This window comes from Mandrillus leucophaeus, unplaced genomic scaffold, assembly GCF_000951045.1.
Source record: "Mandrillus leucophaeus isolate KB7577 unplaced genomic scaffold, Mleu.le_1.0 Scaffold463, whole genome shotgun sequence".
NCBI classification, from domain to species: Eukaryota; Metazoa; Chordata; class Mammalia; order Primates; family Cercopithecidae; genus Mandrillus; species Mandrillus leucophaeus.
In genome coordinates this window covers 597,951-608,559 of record NW_012104954.1, presented here as the reverse complement: position 1 = coordinate 608,559, position 10,609 = coordinate 597,951, and the positions used below count along the sequence as shown (strand labels likewise).

Sequence of the window (10,609 nt, the reverse complement as noted above, 5' to 3'; positions counted from 1 at the left end):
TTTCACTGTGTTGGCCAGGCTGGTCTTGAACTCCTGACCTCAAGTGATCTGCCTGCCTTGGCTTCCCAAAGTGTTGGGATTACAGGCGTGAGCCACCATGCCTGGCCTAATTTTTTTATTTTTAGTAGAGATGTGGTTTCACCTCTTTGGCCAGGCTGTTCCTGAACTTCTGACCTCAAGTGACCCATCCACCTCGGTCTCCCAGAAGTTCTGGGATTACAGAAGTGAGCCACTGTGCCTGGTCCAGTACCCAGATTTTTGACCATCAAGTGGCACAGTGAGCTAGGGGGACCCAACAAGACATGTCACCCCTAAGGAAAGCCACCAGATGGGGGCAACTGCCCACTTTATTAGACAGTAGGTGGCCCACAGGTCTCCTCAAGGCCCACCCTCACAGTGGACACACCACACAGGACAACAGAAGGAACCTGCTACCTGGTCCTCTGTCCCTGGGATTCTGGTTCTGGGACAGGTGGGAAAGAGGAAGGTGGGGGCTGGCCTCACAGAGGCCTCATAAATACAAGGTCACTGGCCAGGGATGCAAAGGAGTGCAGCAGCAGGGACTCAGGGAGGATGAGCTGTCCTAGACTGGCCCATGTCACGCAGCCTCCTGTGTGGGAGGGGGCCTCGGCTCAGCATCCAGGCGGCACAGGGGACTGTCGTACACCATCTGCAGGTTCACCTTGTGGCCCACCAGGTCCCGGATGTTGTTGATGCCATATTTGATCATCGTTGGGCTTGTAAGAAAGGGAACAGAGTTTACCATGAGGTCAGCACATGCACTCTTTGGCTTAGGATGGCTCCCATCTTCCTCAGAGGAAAAGTTCAAGTTCTCCCCATGACCCATAGGGCCCTGCGCCAACTGCTCTATCACCTCTCACCCTCTGCCTTCAGCCACACCAGCCTACTCGTGCTTCTCCTAATACAAAAGGCACATTCCCACTTCTGGGCCTTTGAACTGTGACCACTACCTAGAACACCCTTCCCCAGATACTCTCACAGTTTACCCCTTTATCTACCTCCAGATTTTGCTAAGATGGCACTTCTTCCTCCATGATGCCTTCACTGACCACGTAGTTGCCTTAGCCCTCCCTATACCACTTACTGCCCTGGTACACACTTGTGTCTTTATTTGCTGAGTGCATTTGTTTTTTGAGACATAGTCTCACTCTATAACCTAGGGTGGAGTGCGGTAGCACAATCTCGGCTCACTGCAACCTCCACCTCCCAGGTTCAAGTGATTCTCATACCTAGGCCTCATGAGTACCTAGACTAGGACTACAGACGCACGCAACAGTGCCCGGCTAATTTTTGTAGTTTTAGTAGAGACGGGAGACAGAGTCACACTCTGTTGCCCAGGCTAGAATAGAGTGCAGTGGCATGATCTTGGCTCACTGCAGCCTCTGCCTCCTGGGTTCAAACAATTCTCCTGCCTCAGCCTCCCAAGTAGCTGGGATTACAGGCACCTGCCACCACACCTGGCTAATTTTTATATTTTTATTAGAGACGAGGTTTTGCCATGTTGGTCAGGCTGGCCTCAAACTCCTGACCTCAGGTATACACCTGCCTCAGCCACCCACAGTGCTGGTATTATATGCATGTGCCACCACGCCTGGCCTGTTTTTATTCTTTGTAGAGACGGAGATTTGCTCTATTGCCCAGGTTGACCTCAAACTCCTGGCTCAGACAATCCTCCTGCCTTGGCCTCCCACAGCACTGGGAGCTACCACGCCTGGCCTGATATGCTTATTGGTCTTGCTAGTTATCATCCTTCTTGCTCCACTGGGACCCCAGGTTCAAAGGCAGGGACATGAGCTGTCATGTTCACAGCACGGGGCCGGGCATTCAGTTTGTGCTTACTATGAAAGTTTTGTCCATTGGATGAATGAATGGGTGGTGCTGAAACCACGCAGGCCCCTATGCCTGGAGAGTTGTTTGAGGCAGCTGGACACCCAGAGTTTCCACCTGGGCACTTACCGCTCCAGGGAGAGGCCCCAGGCAATGACCGACACATTCTCGGGAAGCCCCATGGGCAGCAGCATCTCTGGACGGAAGACCCCCGAGTTTCCGACCTCCACCCACTTCTTCAGGCCTGTAGGGGCAGGACAGAGAAGACAGGGGCAGCGCGTGTTGAGTTTCTGGGCACTGCTGGTACAGGTTCTGAATCTGGTGGTGAGCTTGGGAGGCGGGGTACAGGTGTGGTGGTGGGGTACAGGTGTGGCATTGGGGGGACCCAGGCTGAACCATGGTAGCCTGAGACCTCCCTCCCACCCCAGTACCAGGGCCCACCCTGACCTTGGTGGTAGCTGAACACCTCCATGCTGGGCTCTGTGTATGGGTTGTAGGCTGGCTTGAAGCGGAGTTGCGTGATACCTGCAGGGAGTAGGGGCAGGCAGGAGAGCAGGGGTTTGGAGGATAATGCTGGTGATCCACACACCCGCCTGCTGCCGCACCACCGCTGCCCACCCCTGCCCCCCTGCTCACCCAGCTTGGTGAAGAACTCCCGCAGAACGCCCATGAGGTGGCCCAGGGTGAGGCCGTGATCCGCCACCACACCCTCGATCTGGTGGAACTCAGCCAGGTGCGTGGCGTCCAGGGTCTCATTCCGGAATACGCGATCGATGGAGAAGTACTTGACCGGCGTGAAGGGCTTCTAGGGGTGACAACCGAGCCAGGCCCAAGTATGGGTCAGAAGGTCCCTTTGACAGCACCCTCTCCCCACTCTGGCCCCCACCTGGGCCAACCGCACCTTTTGGGCAAGGCGATAGAGTGCACGGGCGCTGGCTGAGGTGGTGTGGGTACGAAGTAGGTTTTTCCGGGCCTCATCCAGCTTCCAGGTATACTTGTACCTTCAGGAGGGAAGGTGGGAAGTCCATGCAATGGCCCAGGGGTCCCCAGCTTCCTTCCCTTCCATACCAGGTGCGTGCTGCCTCACCCCTGTGAGCCGTAGCCGCCCTGAGAGTGGGTCCGCTTGACCCGCTGGACGTAGTCCATTGGGAGCTGCAGAGCCTCAGCTGGATCTGGGCAGGACAGAGCAACATCAGGTCAGTCAACGAGCATTTCCCTTTCTTTTTTTTTTTTCAGACAGGGTCTCACTTTGTTGCCCAGGCTGGAGTGCAGTGGTGCAATCTGGGCTTACTGCAACCTCTGCCTCCCAGGTTCAAGCGATTCTCGTGCCTCAGTTTTCTCATTTGTGTGTATTTTTTTCTTTCTTTTTTTTTTTTTTTGAGACGGAGTCTTGTTCGATCACCTCAGCTAAAGTGCAATGGCTCAATCTTGGCTCACTGCAACCTCCCAAGGAGCTGGTATTACAGGTGCCCGCCACCACACCCGGGTAACTTTTGTATTTTTAGTAGAGGTGGGGTTTCCCCATGTTGGTCAGGGTGGTCTCGAACTGCTGACCTCAGGTGATCCACCCGCCTCAGCCTTCCAGAGTATTGGGATTATAGGCGAGAGCCACTGCACCTGGGCTTTATTTATGTACATATGTATGTATGCATTTATTTATTTATTTTGAGATGCAGTCTTGCTCCACCTCCCGGGTTCACGCCATTCTCCTGCCTCAGCCTCCCGAGTAGCTAGGGCTACAGGCGCCCACCACCACACCCGGCTAATTGTTTGTATTTTTATAGTAGAGATGGGGTTTCATCATGTTAGCCAGGACGGTCTTGATCTCCTGACCTTATGATCTGCCCGCCTCGGCCTCCCAAAGTGCTAGGATTACAGGCGTGAGCCACCACGCCTGGCTCTTGGAATCTTGTGCCACTGCCCAGGCTGGAGTGCAGTGGCACACTCTCGGCTCACTGCAACCTCCTCCTCCCAGGTTCAAGCAATTCTCCTGCCTCAGCCTCCCAAGTAGCTGGGATTACAGAAGTGTGCCACCACACCCAGCTAATTTTTTATATTTGGTAGACATGGGGTTTTACCATGTTGGCCAGGCTGGTCTCAAACTCCTGACTTCAAGTGATCTGCCTGCCTGGGCCTCCCAAAGTGCTGGGATTATGCCACTGCGCCTGGCCTTTTGTTTTCTTTTTTTTTAAGGTACAGAGTCTTGCTCTGTTGCTTGGCCTGCAGTGCAGTGATGCAATCATAGCTCACTGCAGCCTCAAACTCCCAGACTCAAGCAATCCTTCACCTCAGCCTCTTGAGTAGCTACAACTACAGGCATGTACCACCATGCCCAGCTAATTTTTTTTGTAAGATGGGGTCTTTCTATGTTGCTCAGGCTGATCTCAAACTCCTGGGCTCAAGCAATCCTCCTCCCTTAGCCTCCCGAACAGTGGGATTATACCCACTGAGCCTGGCCAAGTTTCCTTCTTTGTAAAAACGGGTAATAGTAGTGCTTCCAGTAGTTGGCAGGAAGATTAGAATAGTGGCTAGCATGTGATGAGTGCTTAGTAAGTTTTGGGTGCTATGACAATGATGACAAGAATGATGTTGCTCCTCCTAGCCAGGTAAGCCGACACCCAATGACCTCAACTGCCCTGTTGGTCAGGAAGGCCACCCCATTGTGGGAAGTCATTCCATTCCGGACAGTGCTAAGGGCAATGAAAGAAAGAAATGTGACAGAAGAATAAACACTAGGGGTGAAGGGCTTCTGTAGAACTAGGGGTGAGCCTGGGAGTGTTAGGCTGGCCTGTCTCTGGTGACACGTGAGCAGAGGTTTGAGGCTGCAGCCTGCCTTGAAGATCTGGGAGAAAACAGCTCTCAGCTAAAGACAGAATGTCAGCAAAGGCCCTGAGGTGTGCACAGCCTGGAATGCTCAAAGAAGACATGCAGGCAGGCAGGGTGTAGGGGCTCACACCTGTAATCCCAGCACTTTGGGAGGCTGAGGCAAGAGGACTGTTTGAGCTCAGGAGTTCGAGACCAGCCTGGGCAACATAGAACAAGACAAAACAATACAAAAATACGCTAATTTTTAGCTAGGCGTGGTCGCTCACGCCTGTAATCCTAGCACTTTGGGAGGCCGAGGCAGGAGGAATACTTGAGGTCAAGAGTTCAAGACCAGCCTGGCCAACATGGCGAAACCCTGTCTCTACTAAAAACACAAAAATTAGCCGAGCATGGTGGCGGGTGCCTGTAATCCCAGCTACTCAGGAGGCTGAGGCAGGAGAATTGCTTGAACCTGGGAGGTGGAAATTGCAATGAGCTGAGATCGTGCCACTGCACTCTAGCTTGAGCGACAGAATGAGACTCTGTCTGAAAAAAACAGCCAGGTACAGTGGCTCATGCTTATAATCCCAGCACTTTGGGAGGCTGAGGCAGGCCGGAGCTTGAGACCAGCCTGGCCAACATGGCGAAACTCCATCTCTACTAAAAATACAAAAAGTAGCCGGGCATGGTGGTATGAGCCTGTAATCCCAGCTACTCAGGAGGCTAAGGCAGGAGAATTGCTTGAACCCGGGAGGCAGTTTGCAGTGAGCCAACATCGTGCCACTGCACTCCAGCTTGGGCGACAGAGTAAGACCCTGTCTCAAAAAAAAAAAAAAGACTGGAGGTGATATAATGAGAACAGAGCTTGACACATTCAATAAGGATGGACTTTAATTAATTTTTTTAGAGGTAGACTCTTCCGTAGGTTGCCTGAGCTGGATTTGAGCTCCTGGGCTCAAGCAATCCTCCTGCCTTGGCCTCCCAAATAGCTGCACTACAGGTGCACACCACCATGCCCAGTTCTAGACCTAATTTGATAAAATGGGATGCCCATCCTGTGAAGGCTCTACCCTGGCGCCTGGTGTCTCTCATGTCTCAGGGAGGCCCTAGGGGCTGACCCACCTTGAAGGAAGAAGGTATCATGCTGGTCACGGGCTGGGTGCTGCTGGGGCTGGAAGAGGGCGTCAAAGTTCCAGAAGGAGCTCTCAATGAAGTTATCGGTCGGCATCTCGGTGAACCTGGTGGGAGACGCGGCCTGACTGCCCTGCCTGTACCCAGCAGCAGCACCAGGCCCTGCCCCCAACCCTGTGCTCACCCCATCTCCAGGAAGATCTGTCGGAACTGGGAGCGGACCTTGAGCAGGGGGTGAAGGTGACCGCTGTCGGGGAGGACACCGTGGGCCAAGAAGTTGTAGGGCTTGAAGGGCCGGTCCCGCCAAGAGCCACTGGGGGAGGATGCAAGGGCCTGGTAAGGGCTGCCCGTCTCCGCCCCCTGCCCCAGCTCCCATCCGCCCTGACCCTGGGGTTGACCCCTACCTAGAGATCATCTCTGGGCTCAGTTCTGTCTCTTGCTTGGAGATGCTGGTACTAAAGGCACTGCCTTTGCTCACCCAGTAGGTCTTCAGGGTCCTGTGGCCAGGGGAACAAAGGAGATGCCACTGCTATCTCCTCCTAGAGGACTTCCTTGATCTCCCGCCTGATGAGGATCCCCACGCTACCTACCAAGTCACTCTGCTTTATTTCCATCCTGACATTCATCACTACCTGAAATCCCCCTATGTGGCCATGTCCTATCTCCCGTATGCACTTACTTATTCATTCAAAAAACGCTTATTGAGAACCTAATGTGTGCCAGAGTCTGTTCAAGGTGCTAAGTACACGACTGAGTGATGAAATTAGGGAAAGTCTAGCAGATTTATTCTGTGCCAGGCTCTGTTCTGCGAAAGTCTCCCCGCAAGCCCCTGAAAGAGGGCAGTTTTTTTGGTTTTTTCCTTTTTCTTTTTTTTTTTTTTTTTTTTGAGATGGAGTCTTGCTCTGTTGCCCAGGCTGGAGTGCAGTGGCCGGATCTCAGCTCACTGCAAGCTCCGCCTCCCGGGTTTACGCCATTCTCCTGCCTCAGCCTCCCGAGTAGCTGGGACTACAGGAGCCCGCCACCTCGCCCGGCTAGTTTTTTGTATTTTTTAGTAGAGATGGGGTTTCACCGTGTTAGCCAGGATGTCCTGACCTCATGATCCGCCCGTCTCAGCCTCCCAAAGTGCTGGGATTACAGGCTTGAGCCACAGCGCCCAGCCCCTTTTTCTTTTTTGAGATGGAGTTTCACTCTTGTGTACTTCAATTATGCATCCCAGCTCTAGTCTCTTCAATTAGGCATCCCAGCTCTAGTCTCTTCTCTCTGCCACTCTGTGTCTGCTCAAAGGGGACATTTGTTCTGTGAGAGGACAGCCCCTAGACCATCTAGGTTCCAGGAGCCTGTCCAGCGTGTGTTCATTAAACTTTAGACCACACTAAGGACAGTGAAAGAAATGAACAAGCACCAAAGATGAAGACTAGGGGTGATGGGCTTCATGGAACTCAAGAGGAGAGGAGGGGTGGCAGGGTGGCCTCTTTAAGCGGACGCAGGAGAGAGACTTGATGAGGAGCCGACTTTAAAGATCAGAGGGAAAACAGTTCTCAGCAGAAGGGTCCTCATGGACAAAGACCCCGAGGCACATACGCTTGACAACTGTGGCATTAAGCGAGCTGGGAGGAAACTGGCCACACCTGTGCCTGGTGTGGGCAAGGTGTCTGTCTCCCTCCCACCATGCCTCCACCATGCCATGCAGGTGGTGGGGGCCTGAGCCTGCAGGAGGCACCCACTCACACTTCAGCCAACAGCTTCCTCTTCCTCAGCTCGCTCCTCTCCTTCTCCCCCAGCTTCTCAGCCTGTCCCCCCTGGACCAGTTGGAGCCGCCGCTGCACCTCGTCCTCCATGCTGTCCACCTGCCGGGATAAGGGGTGTGAGGGCCAGGGGCCCACGTGACCGTCCACCTGCCCCCTGGCCAGCCCGCAGGAACGCACCACTCGGAACACCCGGGGCCCGTCGGCTGCACTCTTGTCCACCCGGATCCACTTGTTGGACATGGCCTTGCTGAAGCCCACTTTGCCACTGGGCAGTCGCTGGAAAAGAGAGGCTGCAGTGAGTGGGGCACCAGGGCCACCTTCACCCCATCACTCACTCCCCTTTCACCCCACAGCTCCTACCATAAGCTCGCTCTGGGCCAGGCCCTCCGGGGGGATGCTTCGAAACACACGGGCCTCATGGCTGCCCTCCCGGGCAATCTCCTCACCCTCCGCAGTAAGCTCCCAGCGCTTGGTGGACCGAAGTTCAGCCTCGATGACCTAGAGGGAAATGGCGGGGGGGAGGGGCGGGGTCCAGGCAGGGGTGAGGCTCAGAGTCAGGCACCCCCTTTCGGCAGCACTGGGTCCCAGGTTCAAAGCATAGCCCTTGAAGCTGGCTTCACATCCCAGCTATGCAACTTTACAGCCAAGTGGTCTCAAGGGAAAGACCTTGTTGTGTCTCCATTTCCCTTATGTAACACAAGGGTAATAATAATGATAGTTTACACCTCCCTGGGTAAAGTATACCACTAAGGATGTTGTTACCTGGCGGAGGACAAATTCTTATTGTCAGTTTTGAACCTGTGACAGATTTTTTTTTTTTTTTTTTTTTTGAGACGGAGTCTGGCTCTGTCGCCTGGGCTGGAGTGCAGTGGCCGGATCTCAGCTCACTGCAAGCTCCGCCTCCCGGGTTTACGCCATTCTCCTGCCTCAGCCTCCCGAGTAACTGGGACTACAGGCGCCTGTCACCTCGCCCGGCTAGTTTTTTGTATTTTTTAGTAGAGACGGGGTTTCACCGTGTTAGCCAGGATGGTCTCGATCTCCTGACCTCATGATCCGCCCGTCTCGGCCTCCCAAAGTGCTGGGATTACAGGCTTGAGCCACCGCGCCCGGCCCAGCTGTGACAGATTTTAAGGTGAAAAATTAGGTGAACTGATTCGTCTTCACATTTTTTTCTTTGTTTTTGTTTTCATTGAGAGGCGGCCTAACCCTGTCACTAGGCTGGGGTGCAGTCGTGTGATCACAGCTCACTGCAGCTTCGAACTCCTGGACTCAAGTGATCCTTCCACCTCAGCCTCCTGAGTAGCTGGGACTACAGGCACGTGCCACCACACCTGGTTAATTTTTAAATTACCTTTTTTTTTTTTTTTTGAGATGGAGTCTCGCTTTGTCGCCCAGGCTGGAATGCAGTGACGCGATCTCGGCTCACTGCAAACTCCGCCTCCCGGGTTCAAACAATTATCTGCCTCAGCCTCCCAAGTAGCTGGGATTACAGGCGCCCACCACCATGCCTGGCTAAATTTTTTGTATTTTTAGTAGAGACGGGGTTTCACCATCTTGTCCAGGCTGGTCTTGAACTCCTGACCTCGTGATCTACCCGCCTCGGCCTCCCAAAGTGCTGGGATTACAGGCGTCAGCCACTGCACCCCGCATAAATTCTAACTACTATAATTATTTTTATGGCTATTACTGTCTGTCATTAGATTTAACCTCACCTCCTTATATTATTTAACCCTCTGTGACGTATAAAAATGTCAAATCATATTGATCAAAGCACTGTCACCCAACAGAACACAGCTGCCATCTCTCCTCTGCATTGAGGACTATGGGCTCTGCAGCCTGAGTGCCTAATTTCAAATCTGGGTTCATCGGCCTCTTCTATTCACACTGATTATGTTACTGACCATCAGTTGTCACATCTGCAAAGTGGGAATAACATGGCCATCAGCCAGGATTATGGAATGAATTGGACAAACAAGCTGAGACCAAAGTGGGGCGCAGAACGTGAGCTCTAAGGATAAACAGCCCAGATCCTGGCCTCATGGATCCAGCCTTCTGGGTAGCCCACGGGCCCCTCAGCATCCTCCTCCTGTGACTCTGTCATTGTCCACTTGCCCAAGTCAGAAGGCTGGACTTCATCGGTATGCCCCCTGCCTTGTCCTGAATCCCATGCTTTCCCCACCTCCCCCAAGCTGCCTTCCCATAGCCAGACATCATGCCATCCAGCTTGGGGAAGTGCCAGCTTCTGCTTTCATCCCTTCACCTCCTGTCCTGTCCCTGCCAGTTATTCCCAAAGGTGATGTGGATAGCACACTTATCTGACCGGGCTCTAGCTCCTGCTATCGCTCCCCAGTTCCCTCGTGAGGTAAAGACCTAAGAGACCTTGCAATTACAGCTATGCTGGTCTCCCTCGCCGCCTGCCATCCCCGAAGATCCCAGCCACTGATCTCCAAAGTGGTATCACTTTCCTCTACAGAGAACCGACTCAGCCGTCACCTGCACCAGGCCGCCCTCCCTGACCCCCAAGCCTGGGTCAGCTGTCACAGCTGGGTCCCCTGTGTTCCCCCATCACTCTAGTTCTTGAAGCACCTTCCTATTAGGTCGCAACCCGCGTGAGGGCAGCAACCGCGTCCTCCTCGTCCATTATCGTTCCCCCTACCCACGCTGACCGCGCCTCAATAAACGTTTATTGCATGAGGAACATCTGGGCCCTCACTCGTCCCACTTCCCGTCCGCGCATCCCGGGGTGGACACATATACAGCTACCCCAAACTAGGCCTGAGGGAATTTGGTCTGGACGTAGAGCCCTCCTGGCAAGGGGACCGTAGATGCAAGGGCAAGGCGGCCCGGCATCACGGGCCTGGCTCACCTCGCCCAGCGCCTGAAGGCTCTTCACGGCGCCCACCACCGCTTGGTGCTCCATGCCCAGCTCAGCCGCCAGCTCGTGTATAAGAGACAGGAGTAACTGGGACTACAGGCGCCTGTCACCTCGCCCGGCTAGTTTTTTGTATTTTTTAGTAGAGACGGGGTTTCACCGTGTTAGCCAGGATGGTCTCGATCTCCTGACCTCATGATCCGCC

General features: G+C 53.9%; 1 protein-coding gene across 1 annotated transcript in view; it reads right to left on the bottom strand.

Annotated features, from left to right (window-relative positions):
• Window positions 1–329: 329 nt before the first annotated feature.
• The window catches only part of FARSA (phenylalanyl-tRNA synthetase, alpha subunit), a 16,927-nt gene continuing 6,647 nt past the window's right edge, over window positions 330–10,609 (bottom strand). Inside the window, exons 2-14 of the mRNA XM_011994892.1 lie at window positions 10,399–10,470; window positions 7,893–8,030; window positions 7,710–7,808; window positions 7,513–7,631; window positions 6,189–6,281; window positions 5,969–6,097; window positions 5,776–5,891; window positions 2,936–3,020; window positions 2,750–2,849; window positions 2,485–2,653; window positions 2,296–2,373; window positions 1,978–2,092; window positions 330–737 (exon numbers count right to left, since the gene is read on the bottom strand). Coding sequence (XP_011850282.1) covers window positions 599–737; window positions 1,978–2,092; window positions 2,296–2,373; window positions 2,485–2,653; window positions 2,750–2,849; window positions 2,936–3,020; window positions 5,776–5,891; window positions 5,969–6,097; window positions 6,189–6,281; window positions 7,513–7,631; window positions 7,710–7,808; window positions 7,893–8,030; window positions 10,399–10,470 — 1,452 coding nt within the window. The 3' untranslated portion in view covers window positions 330–598. The remainder of the gene's footprint in view (window positions 738–1,977; window positions 2,093–2,295; window positions 2,374–2,484; window positions 2,654–2,749; window positions 2,850–2,935; window positions 3,021–5,775; window positions 5,892–5,968; window positions 6,098–6,188; window positions 6,282–7,512; window positions 7,632–7,709; window positions 7,809–7,892; window positions 8,031–10,398; window positions 10,471–10,609) is intronic.